A 23,462-nucleotide genomic window follows, 5' to 3' on the forward strand; every position below is an offset into this window, starting at 1 on the left:
TCTCTAACCACCATCCCCCCTCTAACCCCCATTATCCACCGCCTTCCCTCCCCCCACCACCACCTTAACCATCGCAATTATTCAGTTATGAGAGCTGCAATAAATATAATCTAATTGATAGCCAGGTCATACGTAAAACATGCGGGTCATGTCATTTCCACTGGAGATGTGATGAATTAAGCAGCTAAATGAAGACGGCGGTTTTAGAATGTGATGACAGTAAACCATGCATAGAATATTATGATTATTTTCAAATTTGATCAATGAATAGAGCATCACGAGGCTCTGAAAAACCAAATACAGGCTCATTGGATTGATCTGTCATCACCTGGAATGCAGATGCTGGAGAACAGAGACAAAAAGTGTGGTACTGGAAAAGCGCAGCCTGTCAGGCAGCATCCGAGGAGCAGGAGAGTCAAAGGTTTCGAGCACAAGCTCTTCATTGGGAATGTGAAGAGGTTATGCTCGAAAGATTGACTTTCCTGTTCCTCGGATGCTGCGTGACCCGCTGTGCTTTTCCAGCACCACACTTTTTGAATCTATCGTCACTTGGTCCATGTTTCCCTGCGGAATATTCTACAGCATGCAGAGGTTCTTGTGGCACAGTGATAATGTCCCTACCTCTGAGCCAGGAGCCAGTGTTCAAGTCCCAACTGCCCCACTGGAGTGTAATGACATCTCTGAATGGGTTGATTAAATAAATTTTGTCTTCACCATGGGATTAAGGTTGGTTCTATCATGCATGGGTGTTCCCAGTGTTGAGGCTTTCCTGAAGGCAGCCTAACTTGTGGAGATCACTCGAATTGTCAGGGTTTCATGGAGCAGTTGTTCACACCTGTTATGGAGGATGGAGAGCGGCACAGGAACAGGCCCTTCTGCACCAAAGGTTAATTATAAATGTCGGCAATGTTTAATCCAAGACTTAAATTGCTGTGTTACAGATTTCAAATTTAACCAGGCAAAATTTCTACTTCTCACTTCATTATTTTCGTTTAACCCTCTTCAGGACCTGGAAACACCCGTCGATGTCGTACCCAAAGTACAAGAAGGTTCGAACAGCGAAGAGGATCCATCACCACCAAAAAAAATGAAAATGGATCCCGGTGAGGTCATAAAGTAGAACAGAATATGACTCCCTTTGTGATGAAATGTTCAATCTCAAACTGGAACCTGTCTGAACAGGAAGTAGGGGAAGGATGAGGACAAGAAACCATTGACCAAGTTGAGGGGTCTTGCAGTCACAAGTTAAAATAAGGCGCTTAGTGCTAGACCTGCTGAAGAGGTGCTCATATTGTGTATAGGGAGATGGACAGCTGGTCGTGGCGTTTAGTGGTTAGTTGGTGTTTGTGGATACAGATTGCTAGCTATCTGTCTGATTGTCCTATATAGTGTATTGTGCAGTCTTTGCATGAAATCTTGTAAATTACGCTAATTTTGCGTATGTTGGGTATAGAGTCTTTTATCCTGGTGAGTTGTTGTCTTAGGTGGCTGTCATGAATCCAAAGGTCGGGGAAGTCTGGCTGCCAGTTCCGAGATGTTTTTTGTAAGGTAGCGTGGTTAGTGGGTTGCGTCGTGACATGTTCTCGTCATGTTGCCTGTCTGTTAGGCGTCTGTCCCTAGCAGCCATACACACAGATTTAACTGGGACAACGCAACGATCATAGGACAAGCTAAACAGAGGCCAGGCACCCATCGACAGACCCATAGACCAAGACCCAATATACCAGCCATTGCGATGAACAACCGTAAGCAGCAGGAACGGAACCAAATAAATTCCAAAAGACAGTACAGCATCACTTCACAGGAAGTTCCAGAGCACTGAAGGTATCACCAAGACAGGGATGAAACGTCTGCGGTCCAGATTTCTATCACCCTGGCGGGGGTAAATTAATAAAGTTTTTCCTCCCATTCCCACTAAACCTCCCTTCTCCCCCCCCCCTTAGCTTAAATCAATGACCCCTAATCCTTGATCCTTCCATCAAGGGGAGAAGTTTCTTCCTGTCTACCCTGTTGATTCCCCTTGTAGTTTTATATGTTTCAGCCGTGTTCAACCTCCCAGCTCGACAAACATACCCACAACCACGGAAACCGGCACCTGAGCTACAAATCTTTACGCATCTCTTTCCTTGTCTTTCTGTAGAATATGATATTGCACATACATGGGATTTGGTAAGGTGACTTTGATACTAATCATTTTGAGGAGAGTGAAAAGTTCCTTGAAGATTCTTGGATTAATGAATTATGAGACAGCACTTGAACTGAAGGTTATTGCCTTGAGTTCGTATGGACTCGATCAGTGTAGTTCAGAAAAAGGACTGGATGTTTTTCAGGTTTTTTGGCAGTTTTGCAGATAATTGATCCGTAATTTGATGTTGAGTTAGTGAACTTTTACAGATTTAAAGGAAACAAACTAAAGGTATGATAAGTTTGACAAATTGGTGTACTTTGTTTTAAAGAATTGGCTATAGTCAGTTCTTCAATAATGTGAGGGTTGTGTTCTTGTGAAACCCCGCATTATAGAAAAATCGGACTTCAGAAACAGCGCTTAACGTGTTGGCCGTGTAATCGCATTCCAACCAGCACGCATTTTTAAAGTTCGCCCTTTAGAATTTGTCAATCGCGTTGACAAAACGCGCATTATAACAGAACAACCCGTGGATTCATAATGTAGTACGCAGCATGTCATTACAATAGACTCCATTTCTGGGATTTTGATAGAATGTAATGTTCAGAGAACAGACCATCCTGGAGTGTGTTAGGTGGCAGCATCCAGTTCTGCGCTGTGATAGAGCTGGGGCTTATTGTGTAGTCTCCAGTCAGTCAGTCAGCCAGATCAGTTCAGGGGTCACTGAGAAAACAGTGGGCTCGTGAGCTGCACATACGGGAAGGCAGCTGAAGTCATAACGATCTGTCGCACAAAAAAAGTCCCTTCGGCCCATTGAGTCTGCTCTGGCTAAAAAAGCATCGCCAACTATTCTGATCCCATTTTCCAGCACTTGCCTTGAATGTTTAGGTGTCACAAGTTCGCTTCAAAATGCTTCTTAGGTGGCCTGCTTCTCCACCCTTTCAGGCAATGAGGTCCAGATTCTTTTCACCCTGCGGTGTTAAAAAAGTTTCTCATCACATCCCCACTAAACCTCCTCATCTCCGCCTTTCCCCCCCCAACGGCTTAAATCGATGAGCCCTGGGCCTTGATCCGTCTGCCAATGGGAGAAGTTTCTTCCTGACTACCCTGTCGATTCCCCCTCGTAGTTTTATATATTTCAGTCACTTCCTTCTCAATCTTCTCTGCTCGAAGGAAAACAATTCCAGTCTGTCCAATCTCTCTTCATAACTGAGACTCTCTCCAGCCCATGCAACATTCTGGTGCATCTCCTCTGCACCCTCTCCAACGCGATCATATCTTCCTATTGTGTGGGGACCGCTTTGATATATTTTGGCTGATGCTATCAAGTCAAGTCGCCATGGTCTTACCGGACCAAACAGCTACTCTTTCGTTACAGAGTGACAAATGGTGTTGGTTTAAATTGAGGGCCACCAAATCTCAGGCGAGGAGGGAGTTTGAGAAGAAGAGTCCTTCGTGGTAATCTCAGCCGGTGCAGGAATTGAACCCACACTGGCAGTATCACATTGCTTTGCAACCCATCTGTTCAGCCAGCTGAGCTAAGCTGAAGCCTTGTGAGGGGACCAGAACTGCACACACTACATTCCTGTGGCCTAACCAACGTTTTATACAGTTCCAGTGGAACTCTGCCTCAGCTAACAAAGGCAAATATCCCATATGCTGCCTTAACCACTTTATTTACCTGACCTTCTACTTGAAGGAACTGGTGTATGTGAATACCAAGGTCCCTATGATCCTCGGTGCTTCCCAGGGTCCTACAGTTCATCATGTATTCCCTTGCTTTATTTATTCTGCCCAAGTGCATTGCCTATACTCATTCCAGATTGAATTCCATTTGCACGTGATCAGCCCAGCTGACTAGCCTATCTGTAACTTCCTGTAATCTAAGGCTATCCCCCTTACTATTTACCACCCCACCAATTTTCATATCATTTGCAGACTTACTGTTGTCCCATTCCCCTCTCAGTCGAAGCAAGACACTGAGACGCAGTGTGGTTTTACCTCCTTCATCTTTATTCCGGGCCCTGGAGGGAGAGAAGGATTGCCCATGTGCACAGAGACATGAGTTCTCGGTCTTCTCTCTGGAACAGCAGTTTCTTGATGAATTGTATAATCATTTTACAGGGAGGAGCATCCAGATAAGGCAACATACATATTGATTGGATGACCGTTACAATCAGTGAGCATCAACAGTAAAAATTAAGCCATCTTTTCCACCATGAACGTTCTTAACCTTAATTGGCTTCGCACAGTGAATACTTTTCACCTTGCTAACTGACCTTACAAACTGAATGCTTCCAATATTGTTAAATGGCTGTACACAATGAATACTTTTCCACTTTGTTCACCCATTACCCTTGCCTCCAGCACCCCATTGTTAACTGCAAGTTCTTTTCTGATCTGAGTCATGCTCAGCTGAACCTCATGTTTCACAAATCTCAGAACTTAACTTTTTTCCTATCTGCTTATACCCTGCATACATCCTCATTAGGATATTCAAGTCTAAATTGTTTATATCTACCTGAAACAGCAGAGCAGTTAGAACAAGAACAAAGAGCAGTACAGCATAGAAACAAGATTAGTGTGGTGCTGGAGAAGCACAGCAGGTCAGGCAGCATCCGAATAGCAAGAAAAATCGACATTTTGGTTTTGCCCTTCTTCAGGAATGATATTGGCCATGTAATTGCTCCTTTTCTAGCACCATGCTAATATTGATTCTAATCTCTAGCATCTGCAGTACCCAGTTCTGCCCAGCTATTCAGCCCATCAAACCTGCACTGACACATGCCTTTCTAAACTAAACTCCTTTTGCCTCTATGCAGTCAGTATCCCTCTATTCCCTGCCTGTTCATGTGTCTGTCAAGATGCCTCTTAAATGTGGCTATTGTGTCAGCTTTCACCACACCTCTGGCAGCACATCCGGGCACTTTTAACCCTCTGTGAATGAAAGACTTGCCTCTCAAAGATCCTTTTTAAACTTTCTCCCATTGACCTGAAACCTACATCCCCTAGTAATTGACCTTCTTATCCTTGGGGGGGGAGGGGGGGGGAAATACTCCCAACTATCTAGTCTGTCCATGACTCTCGTAATTTTGTAGGTCTCTACCAGGTCGCCCCTCAGCCTCCAACATTCAAGTGAAACAAACTCAAAATTTTCCACTCTCTCCTCGTAGCTAATATGTTCCAAACCAGACAACGTTCAGTTAGACCTTATCTGCACTCTCTCCAAAGCCTGCACATTCTTCTGTTAGTGTGGCGACTAGACTGTACACAATATTCCAAACGCGACCTAACAAGTTCTATGCAGCATTGGCATGACTTGTTAATTTTTACATTGTATGCCCTGACTGATAAAGGCAAGCAAGCCTTATTCGCTTGCATTGCCACTGTATGGGCCTGGTGTTGTTAGAATGATCTCTGGGAGCGGCCGAGATGGGATCAAGACTCTGACGAAATCCTGGGGGGTTGTGAAAGTGGGAGGGCCACACTGTGTGTGTGTGTGTCTTGGACAAAGCACTGCCATCATTAATACTTCAGCACAGCTGAGTTAGTGGAGGCTGGAAAAACCCAACGGCAGTTTGTAGCTTGGTGAAGAGCTGCAGTTTCGTTAGCGACTAAACACTAGAGTGCAGTTGGAGTCCACTGATGTGTGAACTCACGACAGGAGAGCGATAAACTAGAAATAGGAGCATTTGTTAAGGCAGTGCAGTGGCTCTTCAGAGGGTAATTCAACACTAGATCAGTGGAAGAATTGTAACCCCTAGTGCAGCTTAAGGAAATATGATTGTTATTAACATCTGAGGGTTGTTGCTGAGAAACGTTTGGAGCCTTTGTGGGCCACATTTGCTATTCGATGAATGAAAGTTCGATTGCAGTATATTTCCCATGTTTACCACGTGTTAATCCTGAGTGTTAGAAATGGATTTTAAACATTATAATGATGTTCTAACTGGTAAGTTTGTTCAAATCTGTGCAAACGTACAGCTTTATTGTCTTTGTAAGTTCACTGGATCTCAGAAGGTTGTTAGGTCTGTGTCACTGAGTATATACCAGAAAGTAATTGATAAACGTTTAGATATTAAAGGCATCAAGGTTTTGGAGGGAGAGCGTGAATATATCATCGAGATAGAGGATCAATCTTGATTGTTTCATTTATTTTAGAAACAAAAGTTACTCGTCCCTTACCAAGTCGTAATACATTTGGTGATATCGCCTGCGATCAAAAATATACAGAGGAACCTCGACTATCCGAATGAGGTGGGCAGGCGCTATTTCATTTGGATGATTGATTATTTGGATAATCAATTTTATCTTAAATGATGGAAGACTTTAAACAACGTCCCAAACAGCTTCTACGATTCAAGAGCATTTGTCAGTTTCCGGGAACTCAGTGTCGCGATAGGCTGTTTTCCCTGGAGTGACCTTTATAGAGGTTTACAAAATTGAGGGGCACATGGATAGGATAAATAGGAAAAGTCTTTTCCCTGGCGTGGGGAAGTCCAGAACTAGAGGGCATAGGTTTAGGGTGAGGGGAAAGATATAAAAGAGACCCAAGGGGCCACGTTTTCACTCAGAGGGTGGTACGTGTATGGAATGAGCTGCCAGAGGAAGTGGTGGAGGCTGGTACAATTGCAACATTTAAGAGGCATTTGGATGAGTATATGAATAGGAAGGGTTTGGAGGGATATGGGCCGGGTGCTGGCAGGTGTGACTAGATTGGGTGGAGATATCTGGTCGGCATGGACGGGTTGGACCGAATGGTCTGTTTCCATACTGTACATCTCTATGACTCTAAAGACAGAAGCACCGCCTCGTGCGTGTGATTACATTTTTGACCCTTTTTTTCATGAATGGCCCGGTGAAGTGACAGGAGTACTGTAAAGCACTTACTTTTGCAAAGGGCTTACCTAAAAAACATCCAGTCGCTGATGCTTGAGGTGCTTGTGTTTCTTTGTTTTTGCCAGCGTTTTCACATGTTCTTCAGTGCAGGTAATTCAAATACATTTACCTCTTTGATATAACGCTCTTGCGGGATCTTGAAATTTTCTTTGGATAATCCGATATTCAGACAATTGATATTCGGATAATCGAGGTTCCTCATGTAATTTGAAATCTGTTTTCTGGCCAAGCAAATTTGCCATTCAGATCTAAAATAGTCAACGTAAGTGGGTTGTTGGATAGTATTTGATAATGTAGCTAATGGTTTTCACAGATTCTGGTTCTGCTATCACTGAGCGATTGAAAATGTGCGACAACTACCAGCTGTTCCAGTTGTTAAAATTCTACCGGGACAGACTAGAACGGGCGATTGAAGAAGGGACGGACAGACTCAGCCTCATGCTCAAAGAAGAGGGATATTTCACTGACCAAGAACATTGTGTAAGTCTAAAATTAGCACAGCTGTGCCAGATCCATCAATGCACCAATGAATTTGGTAATCTCACTTTTCATAATTCCTTTTCCAAATCCACTCTAAATGTTATTTTAATAAGTTAAAAATCACACAACACCAGCTTATAGTCCAACAGGTTTAATTGGAAGCACTAGCTTTCGGAACCCTGCTCCTTCATCAGATGATTGTCAACCACCTGATGAAGGAGCGTCGCTCCGAAAGCTAGTGCTTCCAATTAAACCTGTTGGACTATAACCTGGTGTTGTGTGATTTTTAACTTTGTACACCCCAGTCCAACACTACCATTTATAGCGGCACGGTGGCACAGTGGTTAGCACTGCTGCCTCACAGCACCAGAGACCCGGGTTCAATTCCCGCCAGGTGACTGACTGTGTGGAGTTTGCACGTTCTCCCTGTATCTGCGTGGGTTTCCTCCGGGTGCTCCGGTTTCCTCCCACAGTCCAAAGATGTGCAGGTTAGGTGAATTGGTCATGCTAAATTGCCCGTAGTGTTAGGTAAGGGGTAAATGTAGGGGTATGGATGAGTTGCGCTTCGGCGGGTCGGTGTGGACTTGTTGGGCCAAATGGCCTGTTTCCACACTGTAATCTAATCTAATCTAAAAAAAAATCGAAAATCTCCAAATCATATTATTTTACTGCCATTATTATGCTCAGTTCAAAGCCCTCCACTCAAGTTTTGACTTGCAGCAGTTTTATTTCTGAGGAAATTGCCGAGTGTGACGGCAGCAAAAATAAAGCACAAGAGACACATAGATTGTATTATCAGTCAATAATCTCATTTAATGTCAGACACTGAAGGACAAAGGACAAATCTGAATTTGGTTTGTTCACATTTATTTGCTATTGCAAAAAAAGCTGTGAACACAGGATTCATTCTCAATTTTGAATGAGCTCCTGCTGAAAAATGCTGGGAAATTCCGTAACCGAGCCGTTCTTTCCCCTCTAAATTTGTTTATATTTTTCTCTCTGCTCCTAAATGTTTTCTTTATCATTCCACACAGAAAGTCACTGAGCTCATGGAGAAGGGAAACCGGGCAGACAGTTCCAAACTTCTCCTAAACCTGGTGATGGAGAAGGGCTCTCGGGCAAGAAGGATGATGTGGGAGTTCTTTGCAAAACAATGCGATGGGCATCCAAAGTTAGATAAAATATTGAAAGAAATAGAAGAACTGGGTACAGTGAAATCTCACAAGTAATTTAATTTCAGATTCAGATGCTGCTGACTGTGAACCAGTCTGACTTCATGAAATGTAATTGCTTTCAACAGGATCTGATTCGTTCGACTGTATGTACATTGGGCAGGATTTATCTGAAATTCCCAATCAACTGAAAGGTAATGGATGAAATAGAGACTGCACATTGTTGGTTTCACTTGTGACAATTAGAATGTCTATTGACATTCCCATTTGCCTCGAAAAATTGTCCGATTTTGTGAATCACGTGTAGAGGCTGATGGAACAGGAACAAAAGAGGATTGGTTTCAGATTCAAGCTTTTTAGTGCGCAATCAACTTCAAGTTAATGTGATTTCTGATGTTCTGTAACCATCTAGAGGGGGTGTTATTTCAGCATGTTCAGTAGCTCATTGCTTTCACTAGTTAAGCATCATACAAGAACTAGGAGGATCCAGATACAATACAAAAGCCCGTACATACCTGACAGGATGTGCTGAAGGAAAAGTAAATGAAGTGCATGATCTCCTTTGCTGAGTGGATGAGCACAGGTGAACCCAGCGACTTATTCCCCACTGTCTGTCAAATAATCTATTTGATAACTGGAATGAAACTGTGTGTCAAGTGGTTGCCTTCAGTCATTCCTCTCTAACAAGGGTTGTGTGACATTTGGTGGCTCAGTGGGATACTGAGTAGACGGTCTATAAGACCAGGAGGAGGCCATTCGCGCCCTCAAGTCTTCTCCATTTTTCAAAAGGATCATGGTTGATATGGTATCCCTCACGTCTACTTTCCTACCTTTGACTTCCCCACTGTTCATGGGCGGCGTGGTGGCTCAGTTGTTAGCACTGCTGCCTGACAGCACCAGGGTCCCAGGTTCACTTACAGCCTTGGTCGACTGCCTGTGTGGAGTTTGCACATTCTCCCGGTGTCTGCGTGGGTTTCCTCTGGGTGCTCCGGTTTCCTCCCACAGTCCAAAGATGTGCAGGTCAGGTGAATTGGCCATGCTAAATTGCCCGTAGTGTTAGGTAAGGGGTAAATGTAGGGGTATGGGTGGGTGGCGGGTCGGTGTGGACTTGTTGGGCCGAAGGGCCTGTTTCCACACTGTAATGTAATGTAATCTAATCTACTCCACCTCACTGGGTAGTGCCTTAGTTTCTATACATGTGCGAATCGATTTTTTTAAAATTTTAAACTGTTTCTTTTTCAAATGAAGTTTCCAATGACAGAAATTTTTAACTGCCGCACAAATCTCCATTTGCAGCTGGAATTTGAACCTTGGCTCAGGGGGTGGCTTGGTGGCTCAGTGGTTAGCACTGCTGCCTCACAGCACCATTGACCTGTTTCCAGCCTTGAGCGACTGTATGTGTGGAGTTTGCACAGTCTCCCAGTGTCCATGTGGGTTTTCTCCAGGTGGTCCACAATCCAAAGATGTGCAGGTTAGGTGAATTAGCCATGCTAAGTTGCCCATATGGTTCAGGGATGCATAAGTTAGATGCATTATTTAGCGGTATTTATAGAGTAATAGGATAAGGGAATGGATTTGGGTGGACTTGTTGGGCCAAAGGGCCTGTTTCCACACGGTATAGATTTTATGGTAATATAATTAAGAGATTTTTTTAATGACCACTTTTCTTTCATTGAGACTCACTTTCCTGTCCTTATTGAAGATGCTCAAATGAAGCACAGAGAAACGCTGCGGGAGCAGACTGAGTCGCTGCGAGTGAATTCCATCTTAAAGAAGGAGGTGGTTAAGATTTTCGAGCTGGTTGATCATTACGCTGAGCTATCGATCATTTGTACTCCTCGGGACGCTCAGCTCGTGGAACATGAGCTGCTGGCAAGGAGCCGAGAACATGACGTGTGGAGAGAGAAGCATCTCCGCAGAGAAATGACCAAAATTCAACCTGATCAACTGTTCCAGGCCTGTCCTTCGGAATCGGAAAACAAATCCGGGATCTCGTCAGCACTCAGTGGAGTCCATGGCATTGGAAAGACAACAATGGTCCAAAAAATTGTTTATGACTGGGCCACAGAGAAAATGTACCAGCAATTTCAATTTATTTTCAGTTTTAAATTCTGGGACTTGAATTCTGTTAATTGTAAGATAAACTTGAGGAATCTTATTCTTGCTTTCTATCCTTATTTTGGGAATGTTCTGGCAGAGCTGTGGAAGAGTCCAGAAGAATTGCTGTTTATATTTGATGGTCTAGACGAGTTTAACGGGAGACTCAACTTTGACAATCCAAAACTTATTGAATCACAATCCACGTGCACAGATCCAGAGTTCCAGTGTGAGGTGTCGGACATCGTGTGTAGTTTAATTCAACACAGGCTGCTCCCGGGATGTTCAGTGCTGGTGACTAGCCGTCCCACAGCTTTGCATTTGTTGGAAAAGGCAGCGATCGGTGTCTGGGCTGAAATCCTGGGAATGGTTTGTGATGAGCGGAAGGAATACTTCAACAAGATTTTCAAAGATCAGGCGGTGGCAGCAGCTGTTTTCAAACACTTAGAGGAGAATGAGATCCTGTATCCCATGAGCTATAACCCTTCCTACTGCTGGATCCTAGGTCTGTCACTGGGTCCCTTCTTTACGCCAGGAGATGGGAAGCAGCAGGAAGCTCCCCAGACCATCACCCAGTTGTATTCTCACTATATTTGCAACTTGCTGAAAAGCCATAGCCAGGAGATCGAAGATCTCCGTGATGTGTTTCTGAAGCTCGGTGAGATGGCCTTCGCAGGAATCTCCGAGAAGAAAGTTGTCTTCACAAACGAGGATTTGATCAAGTACAATCTACAACCTTCCCGGTTCCTGTCTGGGTTCCTGATGGATCTTTTGGGAAGAGACGATTCTGCACAGAGTGCGATGCATGCATTCCCACATCTCACCATCCAGGAGTTTGTGGCTGCACTCGCACAGTTCCTGACGCCCGAACCAAAGGACATCGGGAAGCTCCTGAACGAAGCCCAAAGCAAGGAAGGTGGGCGATTCGAGATCTTTCTCCGTTTCGTTGCTGGTCTCTCCTCCCCGCAGTCGGCTCAGCCCCTGGAGGAGTTTCTGGGTCCGTTTCTGAAGCAGACAACCTCTCGAGTGACTGACTGGGTGATGGAGAAAGTGAATGGGCAGCTTGTAAACACAAAGAACAAAATTGGGAAAAGGAACCACATGAACACGTTGCACTATTTGGCAGAGTCTCAGAATAAAACACTGGCGCAGTCCACAGTCGGGTCTGTAGAGACATTTAAGTTTTGTGGGTTGCGACTGACCCCGGTTGACTGTGTGGTTCTGTTTCACGTTATTGGACTCTGCAATACAATAAAACACCTCAATCTAGAGAACTGCTTCATTCAGTACGAAGGACTACAGCGACTGGGCCCTGTACTACACAAATGCCGGGAGTTGAGGTAACTGTTTTTTTCTTGATTTAGAGATGCCGGTGTTGGGCTGGGGTGTACAAGGTTAAAAATCACACAACACCAGGTTAGACTCCCAACACCTTTAATTGGAAGCACTAACTTTTGAAGCACTGCTCCTTCAGGTGGTTGTGGAGTACACAATTGTAAAACACAGGATTTATAGCAGAAGTTTACAATGTGATGTAACTGAAATTATACAGTTGATTGTTTGTTAAGTCTCTCATCTGTTAGAATGACCATGTTAGGCAGCACGGTGGCTCAGTGGTTAGCACTGCTGCCTCACAGCACCAAGGGCCCAGATTCGATTCCCGCCTCGGGTGACTGTCTGTGTGGAGTTTGCACATTCTCCCTGTGTCTGCGTGGGTTTCCTCCGGGTGCTCCAGTTTCCTCCCACAGTCCAAAGATGTGCAGGTTAGTTGAATTGGCCATACTAAATTGCCCATAGTGTCAAGTGCATTAGTCAGAGGTAACCGTGGGGTATGGGAATGGGTCTGTGTCTGGGTGGATCCCTCTTTGGAGGGTTGGTGTGGACTTGTTGGGCTGAAGGGCCTGTTTCCATACTGTAGGGAATCTAATCTAAAAGTTTCACTTCTTTCATATGTGAATCGCAGAGCGTTTTTTCAAAGTTACATTCTCAAATGAATGTGATTTTTAAAAGTTTTGTGATGTACATATGAAAGAAGTGAAACTGACATGGTTATTCTAACAGTTGAGAGACTTAATAAACAATCAAGGCATTTTTTAATGTATAATTTCAGTTACATCACACTGTAAACTTTTGCTATAAATTCTGTGTCTTAAAATTGTGTCCTTCACAACCACCTAATGAAGGAGCAGCACCCTGAGAGTTAGTGCTTCCAAGTAAACCTGTTGGGACTATAACCTGGTGTTGTGTGATTTTTAACTTTGTATTTTTGTCTTATCAGTGATGATCATACATGTTCTCCATAATGAAGGGAAACAAACAAGATGTAGCAGAGAAGTTATCAATGATTAGGGGATCAGTTCATAGCGTCCTTAAGATTGGGGAATCTAAATTGCATTCTTCTGACACATTAGGGCTTTGCCGTGTCTGTTAGATCAGTAAGTACAGGGTCTGACGAATTGTAGTGAGGCTGGTCAGGAAATTAACACTAAATATTTTTTCCTTTCCTGTCTACCATTTTAACTTGTCACTGGACAGAAACCCCAAGTTTTGAAAAAAAAATCCATGATTAGTTTAAATTAAATGCATTTTGTCAGGTGCTTAGTTTTCCTGGGCATAACCTGTAAGGAAAATGATATTTTTTTCCCTGCTGTAATTATTTGGAAGCGTTTGCAATCTGATCATTAAGTAAGTTGCAATATCTAGCAGCTGAAACATGCCAATTGAAAAGGCTCCCGTTCAATGACTTGTGGGGCTGAGTTCCCAGAGTGCACAATGGTTAATAATGAGGCTGTACACACAGCAGATAATGAACTCAGGAATTTCCCGTTATGTATGGGCGCCTGTCAGGAATAGGATTGTTTTTACAGTATTGCCAAAAACCCCTGGGCCAGGTACACCTGCAAGAAATGGTGAGCTAATGTTTAAGGCAGTACAGTGGGATTGTCCTGTCAGGCTACATAGACTCCCTACTGTGTGGAAGCAGGCCATTCAGCCTATCAAATCCACACCGACCCTCTGAAAAGCGTCCCACCCAGATCTAACCCTCTCTCTGTGACACTGCATTTCCCATGACCCATCTATGTAGCCAGTGCATCCCTACACACGATGGGCAGTTTATCAGGACCAATCCACCTGACCTGCACATCTTTGGACTGTGGGAGGAAACCCATACAGACACTGGGAGAATGCGCAAACTACACACAGACAGTCCCCCGAGGCTGGAATCAAGCCTGGGTCCCTGGCACTGTGAGGCAAGAGTGCTGACCACTGAGCTGCCCCATGGGCATGGACACTTCACTCAATGATATTACTGTCTCGGTCTTATTATAGAAATTTCTATAATATTGAGTATAATCTAGTGCTTACAATATATAAAGTAAAAGAGAATCGACGCTTTATCATTTCGTTCTCAGAATATCAGCCCATTCTCAAAGAATGAGGTGGTGACCAGAATTATACAATGCACTCCACGTGTGGTCTAAAGCAAACCTCAACATCAGGCTGGTATGGCGCAGTGGTAGTGTACCTAGCTCTCGGCCAGAGGTCAGGGCTACATTCCTGTTTGCCTTTATTTGTTGACAGACTGAATTGAAAATAAAGCCTGCACAGGGTTTGCTTGTTTTACGGACTGATTCACCAGTGTCACTGTGTTTTCCCCATCTCCCGTAAGCCTCTACGCTAATACACATGTATTTTCTGAGTGATGTGCAGACTCCTTTTAAGGTCTAATAGTTTGTTGCACTCACTACAGAAGTGAGGATTCCCCTCCTCCCACCTTCTTCCGTTTGCAAGTTGACGTTTGTTTGGAATCAAAAACAATTATCTGAATTATGAATGCTAATTGTGAACAACAATGCTGTCAACAATTTTGCTTGTGGAGCATCACTCTGTAACTTAGTGACTCTAACCAACCTCTCTTTAGGTATTTTTAATCAATCTGTTCAGACATGTTATGACACATGACTTAACATGTTGTGACTTGAACCCAGACCAACTGGCCTAGAGCAAGGACACTACCACTGCGCCATAACTGCCCTATAACTACCCTTTATCCTCATTCTCCACTTACTGTCTTGAAGGCATCAAGCTGATTATTCTGCTTTCTGACTCCACTTTCTCTGACCTTCGTTAGTTTGTGTTGTATTAAGTGGTGGATGTGGCTACAATTGCAATGTCTGAAATGTATTTGGACAGATACATGTATAGGAAAGGTTTGGAGGGATGTGAGCCAGGAGCAGGCAGGTGGGACTAGTTTATTTTGGGATTATGTTCGGCATGGACTGGTTGGACTGAAGGATCAGTTTCCATGCTGTGTGACTCTTTGACTTTTCTTAAAAGCAAGTAATTTAATCATTGCATTACTGTCATGTACTATTTCTATGAGGAAACTGGTGGTATGTGGTAATGTCAATGTAAGAATAATCTTCAGCTCCAGGCTAACATTCAGGTGACAAGGGATTTTATTCCCACCTCAGCAAGTAGTTGTCCGTAACTGCCCTCAGAAAGCCGAGTAATGACTCGATTGTATCAAACTTCTAAAATGCCTAAACAAGCAAATGAATGGACCACCCAACACCCATCTAAACTACACCATATGAGCATGGCAGACCCAGCCCCCTCAATTGTGCAAACCCCTTCTGATTAGCATCTGGGGGCTTGTGCCAAAGTTATGGAAACTTGTTCACAAACTAGTCAAGCAACATAACCGCGCTCTCAGAATTACACCACACAGATACTATCGCCCCCACCATTCCTGGTGTCCAAGCCGCAGCACAGACTGTCCACTGGAGTGGTGCCAGATGATTGGAGGTTAGCAAATGTTATGTCCTTGTTCAAGAAAGGGAATAGGGATAATCCGGGGAATTACAGACTAGTCACTCTTACGTCTGTCGTGAGCAAGTTATTGAAGAGAATTCTTAAAGACAGAATTTATGATTACTTGGAAAATCATAGTTTGATGTCATGTCAGCATGGCTTTGTGAGAGACAGGTCATGCCTCACAAATCTTATTGAATCCTTTGAGGATGTGACAAAACACATTGATTCAGGTAGAGCAGTGAATATGGTGCACATGTATTTTAGCAAGGTGTTTGACAAGGTTCCCCATACTAGGCTCATTCAGAATGTAAGGAGGCATAGGATACAGAGACATTTGGCAGTCTGGATACAGAATTGGCTGGCCCATAGAAGACGCAGGGTGGTAGTAGATGGAAAGTATTCAGCCTGGAGCTCGGTGACCAATGGTGTTCCACAGGGATCGGTTCTGAGACCTATGCTGTTTGTGATTTTTATAAATAACTTGGATAAGGAAGTGGAAGGGTGGGTTTGTAAGTTTGCTGATGACTCAAAGGTTGATGTAGTGGTGGATAGCATGGAGGGCTGTTGCAACTTCCCTATTAATCGTCTGCACTGGCACATGGGATCCCGTCCCATTTTAAGTGAAATCAATTCCTTTAGTACAATTTCTTTCATGTCTCATAAAACTGACCATATCTGCACCTGATCATCTCATGAGCTACATTTTAATTCTTCAGATCTGACAGCCTGTTTGTCAGATTTCACTGGCCACAGCGATAACTGAGAAATTATTACTCCCTGCGTCCAGCTTTTAACTTTGATCTACATGTGTTATGTTTGCCTAGCAGAATTTCCATCCTGTTCCTACCCGTGCCCTCAGTTCTAACATGAACCACCAGATCCCTCTCCCTTTCCAGATGAGAGATCCCTCAGCCTGGCACCTAGTAGTTAATACGTCTTACAGGGTTCTTATGTGTCACCACAGTGGACACTATCTGTTTCCTTTTTGATAGAATCCTGTATTACTGCTTTATTACAACAGCTGTTCCCTTCCTGAGCAACCTTCAAAGTGAAGTGCCTTCACAGTCTCTGTACCCAGAGCATTGTACCTGTTGGATGGACAAGTGCCCGGGGAACTGTTGCCTGAACATATCCCAGGTGCCCACCATGTTGTACCCAGCACACTCATGCTCTGCATCTCATTGCTGTGATCTCCTCTCAAGTGTAATTGTGTTTCAAATAAAACAGTTCAGAAGTTTCTCTCCATACCCCCAATTCTGTTTTAGAATGTTTCTACCTTTGAGACACAAGGCAGATCTTTCCTAATGTTGGAGTCTGAAATAGTCTGCCATCCACAATTTCCCTTCTATGACAGTCGGACCATTTCTAGTTTTAAAGAAGACCAACTAATTATCTCTGATTTTCTGTTACCCCATTGTGTAATGTTTAATGACACTCCTGTGAATGTTGTGAGGGCAGCACAAACTGCTGCCTCACGTCGCCAAGCACCTGGGTTTGAATCCAGCCTCAGGCGACTGTCTGTGTGGAGTTTGCACATTCTCCCCACCTCTCTGTGCGTTTCCTCCGGGTGCTCTGATTTCCTCCCACAGTACAACAATGTGCAGGTTAGGTGGAAAATGCAGGGCTACAGGGTAGGGTAGGGGGCGGGAGGTGGGTTTGGGTGGGATGCTGTTCAGAGGATCAGTGTGGACTCAGTGGGCCGAATTACCCACTTCCACGCTGTGATTCTCTGAGTTGTGCAGAGTGAGAATCGTTGCCAGTGATTTTCTTCTGTTCATTCTTTCACTCGTTTGTTCATTGTTTAGTTCTCTGTCTCTCTTCTCCCCCCACCCCCCCCACTGATATCAGACAAAGAAATACTGTATCTGTTGATGGATTTGTTTGTTTCTCACTGTCTGTCTGTTTATGGTTAGACTGGGAAGAAATAAGCTGGGAGATCCTGGAGTTAAACTATTAGCTGCAGCTCTGATGAACCAAGACTGCAAAATACAGAAACTGGAGTAAGTATCACACTGAGAGTTTTGTTTTTCTCACACATCGTGGTGTTAGTAAAAGAAATGATCCATACTGTGGGGTTTGCTCTGATTCCAGTTCCTTCTCTCTTCTTGATCCTCCCAGACTGAAGAGTAACGCTCTCACAGATTGTTGTGCTGAGGACCTTGCCTCTGCTCTTGGAACAAATCAGACATTGGTGATTCTGTCCCTGAGTAATAACAAACTGGGCGATTCAGGAGTCAAACTGCTGTCCGTGGCTTTGAGGAACCCGGACTGTAAAATACAGACATTAGTGTAAGGTCAAATTGTGGTACTGTGACTTAATTGGATGCTGGTTGGGAGTATTATGATAAATTATGGTGTTATTAGTAAATACTGAAATTCCTCCTCTTTCTCTCTCTGATTCTCAGGCTGAAGAATAACTCTCTCACAAATTCTTGCACTGAAGATCTAGCCTCCACTCTCAGCACAAACCGGTCGTTAACGGACCTGATTCTGGGTGGGAATAAACTGGGTGATTCAGGAGTGAAACTACTGTCCGCAGCTCTGAGGAGCCCCGACTGCAAAATCCAGAAACTGCTGTGAGTTCCAGGTTGTGAGAGATTGTGTGCTTGGAGCTGGACGTCTGAGAGTTTAACTTATCGTGAATAGTGTATTCGCAAACACTGGGAATTTACATTAACCTCTGTTGCTTCTCTTGTCTTGCCCCCAGACTGTGGGATGTTGGAATCACTGATTCTTGTACCGAGGATCTAATTTCTGCTCTCAGTACAAACCGGATTCTGACGGATCTAAACCTGGGGTCAAACGCCTTCACGGATCGATCGGTCCCTGCTTTCTCCCACCTCATACAGACATGCAGGAGTCTAAAGTGGATTTGGTGAGTGCTCATGGTGATAATCTAGGGAATAAGTGAATGACAAGTTTGGTTTGTAATTTCTAGGTGTGGCATCCGTTTGAACTGTCTGAATACCAAGCCCCGTCGGCCTGTCGCAGCGTTGTTGAATCTGTTTATTTTTCTGTGTCATCATTAATCTGTTTCAGGCTGGGACGAAATCGGTTCAGTCCAAGCAAAAAGAGACACCTCAAGTTGCTGCAGAACTCCAGACCAGGGCTGAGCGTCGAAGTATGAACGTTTCAATTTGTTGTTGTTACTGGTCTTGTTACGTGAACAGTTTGGGCCGATTTTCAATTCCTTCCCTTTAATCGGCCACCCTCCGGGTTGAGATCCTCTTGGCTGTTTGCTCGTTCCAAGCTCGAGCCGAGCCCTAGTGCCACCCCTGCCACCCTGTTCGTGATGCCAGGGGCACAGGGTCATGAGACTCGGTTGCCTGGCCCCAGGGCTCTGCTTTTGCAGGGATATCTTGGCCTTGAATGTTTCCTGCTTCAAGCTCTGAGGAAATGCGTGCTCAGGAAGGGGCCGTCCTGGGGCTCAGTCTGGCCTGTAGTACGAACACTCAGTATTTCTGGGTTATTAGATACACTCACAGTGCCCACGCTCAGTGTCAGTTCCCGTCGATCCTCCCGGCAAACGAACGTGAGTGAATTCAGGATGGAAATACGGTATATTCAGCTGGGTTGATTCCATCATCCAAAGGCGGTGAGCATCTCGTGTCGGCTTACCCCCTGCTGGGTCAACAAGCCGAGAGGAGAAAGCAGCAAACTGCTACGTGGGAATCTGCCCTTGTGGGGTTGTTTTGTGGGCCTTTGCAGTTTTCAGGCCCCCGATCTTCCTGTAATTCTGGCATCATCATGGGAACCGGTGTTACCCAAGGAAATTTAGAATTACTGCAGACTGAATTTTAAAATGGATTTGTTGTGGATCATGAGATGTTTCAAAAGAGCTGATGATCCCATGGAACATACTGCAAAATGGAGGTACTAATGAACGGACTTGTATAAACCTGTATTTGCGTGGCTTTGTATAATGATGCACAACTTGGAAATGTTTCCTACTTTGTTAAACTTCACCTCTGCATCACGCGTCCTGGATTAAATAAGTAAAGAACTGAGACCAGTTGTTGCTTGTTTTTGAATTAAATGATATGTTATCTTAACCAAGGGCAGGGTCAGGGATTTTAACAATTTAAAAATTGCCCGACCTACCCACTAACCCCGAATACCCATCTCAAAAGCAGCAGTAGTGTTAGTAGCCCTTTAAAGGAACAGAGAAGCATTTCTGTGGCTGTCAGTGTGACTCTTAAGATGGTGTATTGCATCTCTGCTGCTAGGGTCTTGGATGTCACAGAGTGGCTGCAGGATGTTCTGAGAGGGAGGGTGAGTAGCAGAGGTAGCGGTCTTCATTGGAGCCAACAGCATAGGCGGCAGCAGAGGTGAGGTCTTGCAATTAGAATTTAGGAAGCTAGGTAGATAGTTGGCAAACAGGATCTCTAAGGTAACCTGAGGATTACTCCACGCCAAAATGAGTTTAGAAAGAAGACGATGAGGCTTAGCTGAAAAGATGATGCAGGAAGGCGTGCTTCAGATTCCTGCGACTTGTTCTGCCTGTGTGAGGGGTTATCAGTAGGGTTGTGGAAATCAGGAGAGAAAGTTGCAGTGTGATACCTGGCTGCACAAAATACCAGTAGAGGCAAAGATGATGAAAATATAGCAAGCTAATCAGTGAAGCAGCTGGTTCAGTTTCTACTGATTGATTGTAGTAAAAGGCTCACGCCCCAAGCCTGAGGAGGGTGGGGGTTTGAAATTGGCTGAGAAAGATTCACTTTGGTTGGCTCAGCATTTTTTGATAGAAAATGACTGTTCGGGTAATGTCCTAATGAAGTCTCAGGATTACCAAAGGAGCAAAGGCCACCTTGCATGTTGACCAGGAAGCAATTACCTGATTCTGCAAGGCCCGCCCAGTGCCATTTTCCTTACGGGGAAAAGCAGAGGCAGAAATTCAGGAGGCTGGAAAGGGAAGGAATCATCAACCCAGTACAGTTTGCAGAATGGACAGGACCAGGCGAACCAATTGTGGGGATTTTAAACAAACTGTGAAGCAATTCTCTCAATTAGATTTTAAAAAAAAACAATCCCTCATTATAGAGGATGGCATTTTATTATCGGGAGGCTGGGGGATTGTCCTGAGCAAAATCTCTCCCCACCTACTGGCTGAACGCCACCAGGGTCGTCCACGGGTTTCCAAAATAAAGGTGTTGGTGTGACATTATGTCTGCTGGCCAGGATTGGATGCCAACATAGCGACCTTAGTGGGGCAGTTCCCAGAGTACCAACAAGGATAAAAATTACCTCCAGCAGGTGCCCCCCATACTCGGGGAACCAGCTGGGTAAACCATGGACTCAGTTACATGTGAGCTCAATGCTCTTGGTTATTGTGGATGCCCATTCAACGTGGTTAGAGCTCATTCGGCAATCTCCGTGATAGTGATTGGCAAGTTGTGAGCAGCATTCTCGTTACATGGGCTTCCAGAAGTATTGGTCACTGACAATGAGATGGCATATTCCAGCGGGGATTTTGAATATTTCCAGATGTCGAATGGCATTCAGCATGTTCAGCTCTCTCGGTACCATCCATCGATCAATGGTTTGGCAGAAAGAGCAATCCAAACATTGAAGGCAGGCTTAGAGAAACATCATACAGCTTCACTTGATACCAAACTGTCCCAGTTCCTGTTTCATTATTGGTCCACTACTCGCACAATCATATGGATAGCTCCGACAGAGTTGCTGATGGGAAGGGGATGATGCACCAGGTTAAACCTGATATTCCCGGACCTGGGAGGTGGGGAGGCTGAAACAGCATCAGAAACACCAATACCAGCCGTATGCTTCCTCTCAGCAAGACAGACAGTTTACTTCAGGGGATGAAGTTTGATGTCAAAACCACAGAAATGGCCCTGAATGGGGGCGAGGCGAGGTCAGATCTCGTGACATGTAATTCTTGGGTGAGTGAGGCAGTCCTGAACAAACATGGAGGTCACATGAGAGCTGCTGCCTTGCAAACGGGGCAGGAGCAAAACTTACCTGCCCCCCCCCCCATAGCAGCGAGAAAGGCTGTCAGAAACAGTGTTCTCCCCCTCTGTGACATGTTGAAGAAACCTGAGTCTGAGATGGATGCAGCCTTGATGCTGTTACACCTGAAGAAGAGGAGGAAACTTTCCCGAGATGCTCCAGGGGCAAGAGACTGATTATGGCCCAGTAAACATCACCTGTGTCCGAGTCAGAGTTGGAGGAACCAGACCTGTGGGAAGAAGCTGCAAGACAAAGAGCAGGCACATGTCCATGGATTTGGTGGTGGAGTAAGGTCGTCATTGGATGAGGGCAAGGTGGATCACATTGATTATGACATCCTTGACTGGCGCTGTTAACCAGGGCCAATCAGGGTGCCCTGGCTGACAGTGTTCAACTGGAGATTGTCTCTGCCAAATGCCTGTCTCTCTTCTGTGGTGATGTTGGAGGCCAAGGGTTCTTGGAGAGGGGAGCATGCGGTGTCCACTAATGCCCTCGATGCTTTTAGGGAGAGGTTATCACTGCGGGTGATAGAGCTTTCATTTCATTTTCACCATTCCCGTTGTTTTCTCACGTAGGCCTTGCCCCTGTTGGGCTTTGCTTGTTCATGGTTCCCTGACCACAGTAGTGTTTTTTTTTCCTAGTGGTGGAATTACAGCATAAAGTTCTGACACAATGGTGCCTTTTTTACTGAGTCTGTTTATGCACACACAGCCGCAGGTACACGGGTGATGTGGGAGAAATGCAAGCGCTACTGCTGTCTTGTCAGGAGTAAATCAACAAAAAGCAAAGAGGAAAATAAAGAAAGAAAACAGGACGGTCTCCTCACTCTAGGCACTGACTTTAAGCTGGCTGGTTAGAGCCCACGTACTGTGAGCTTGTGAGTAAAGGCTGACTTGGGTGAATTGGTACCGACATCTGTGCAGTTATTTCAGTGTTAAATGAATGCATTCCATTGGTACAAATGAGAAGTGATTGGAAATCTGAACTGGAATAAAAGAGAACAGACACTTGAGTGTTAGCAGAGTGTGGCTGCCGGGTGCCACAAGGGAGGACGCTAAATGTTTTTAATTGTTTACTTGAGCACAAATTACCCAGTCAGCTTACTGCTCTCTGTTATAATGCAGTGATTGGGGCTGGGCCAGCATTGATAGCCTGTCCCTAGTTGCCCCTTGAGAATGTGGCTTCTTATCTGCGTGCTTGTAGGCTGACCCACAATACTCTGTGGGAGGAAATTCCAGGATTTTGATGCAACGACAGTGAAAGGGCAGTGATATATTTCCCAGGCTAGACAGTAAGTGACTTGGAGTGGAGTGTGGTGTTGCCATGTTTCTCCTTCCCCTCTCCTTCAAGATGGAAATTGGCCTGAGTTTGGATGTTGCTGTCTCAGGATCTTCGATGAATATCTGCTGTGTTTTTTGTAGCTGGTACGCACTGCTATTACTGAATGTTTGTGGTGGAGGGGCTGGATGTGGTTACAGTCATGTGATTTGCTTTGACCTGGATGGTGTCAATCTTCTTCAGTGTTGGTGGGTCTGTACTCCTGCAGATAAGTAGATTAAGGGGACTGAGATGAGGAGGAATTTGTGCCCTCAGAGGGTTGTGAGACTTGGGAGCTCCTTGACTCAGAGAGGTGTTGGGAAAGTGTCCTTGTCCATATTTAAAGCTGAGAGAGACAGTTTCCTGATCAGATGGGCAATGACTGGTTCTTGGGAAAATACAGGGAAGTGGACATGATGACTGTAGGATCAACCATGAGCCTATTGACTAATGGAGCAGGCTCAAGGGGCCGAACAGCCTCCTCCTGTCTTATTTATTATGGCATTGTGGTCTTATAGAACATCTACCCAATGTCCCACTGAGCCACCAAATGTCACACACCCCATGTTAGAGAGGAATGACTGAAG

General features: G+C 44.7%; 1 protein-coding gene across 3 annotated transcripts in view; it reads left to right on the forward strand.

The window, feature by feature from the left end:
* The window catches only part of LOC122544091 (NACHT, LRR and PYD domains-containing protein 3-like), a 23,987-nt gene extending 4,387 nt beyond the window's left edge, over nt 1–19,600 (forward strand). Inside the window, exons 1-11 of one of the 3 annotated variants that reach the window (XM_043683116.1) lie at nt 471–886; nt 1,007–1,103; nt 7,338–7,504; nt 8,539–8,710; nt 8,805–8,870; nt 10,379–12,113; nt 17,505–17,591; nt 17,710–17,880; nt 17,997–18,167; nt 18,299–18,466; nt 18,631–19,600. In XM_043683116.1, coding sequence (XP_043539051.1) covers nt 848–886; nt 1,007–1,103; nt 7,338–7,504; nt 8,539–8,710; nt 8,805–8,870; nt 10,379–12,113; nt 17,505–17,591; nt 17,710–17,880; nt 17,997–18,167; nt 18,299–18,466; nt 18,631–18,718 — 2,961 coding nt within the window. In that variant the 5' untranslated portion in view covers nt 471–847 and the 3' untranslated portion in view covers nt 18,719–19,600. Of the gene's footprint in view, nt 1–470; nt 887–1,006; nt 1,104–7,337; nt 7,505–8,538; nt 8,711–8,804; nt 8,871–10,378; nt 12,114–17,504; nt 17,592–17,709; nt 17,881–17,996; nt 18,168–18,298; nt 18,467–18,630 lie in introns of those variants that run through there. The other 2 variants (XM_043683115.1, XM_043683117.1) reach the window with 2 other exon arrangements.
* The last annotated feature ends 3,862 nt before the right edge of the window (nt 19,601–23,462 follow it).

The sequence above is a fragment of the Chiloscyllium plagiosum genome, chromosome 46 (genome assembly GCF_004010195.1).
Source record: "Chiloscyllium plagiosum isolate BGI_BamShark_2017 chromosome 46, ASM401019v2, whole genome shotgun sequence".
Lineage (NCBI taxonomy): Eukaryota > Metazoa > Chordata > Chondrichthyes > Orectolobiformes > Hemiscylliidae > Chiloscyllium > Chiloscyllium plagiosum.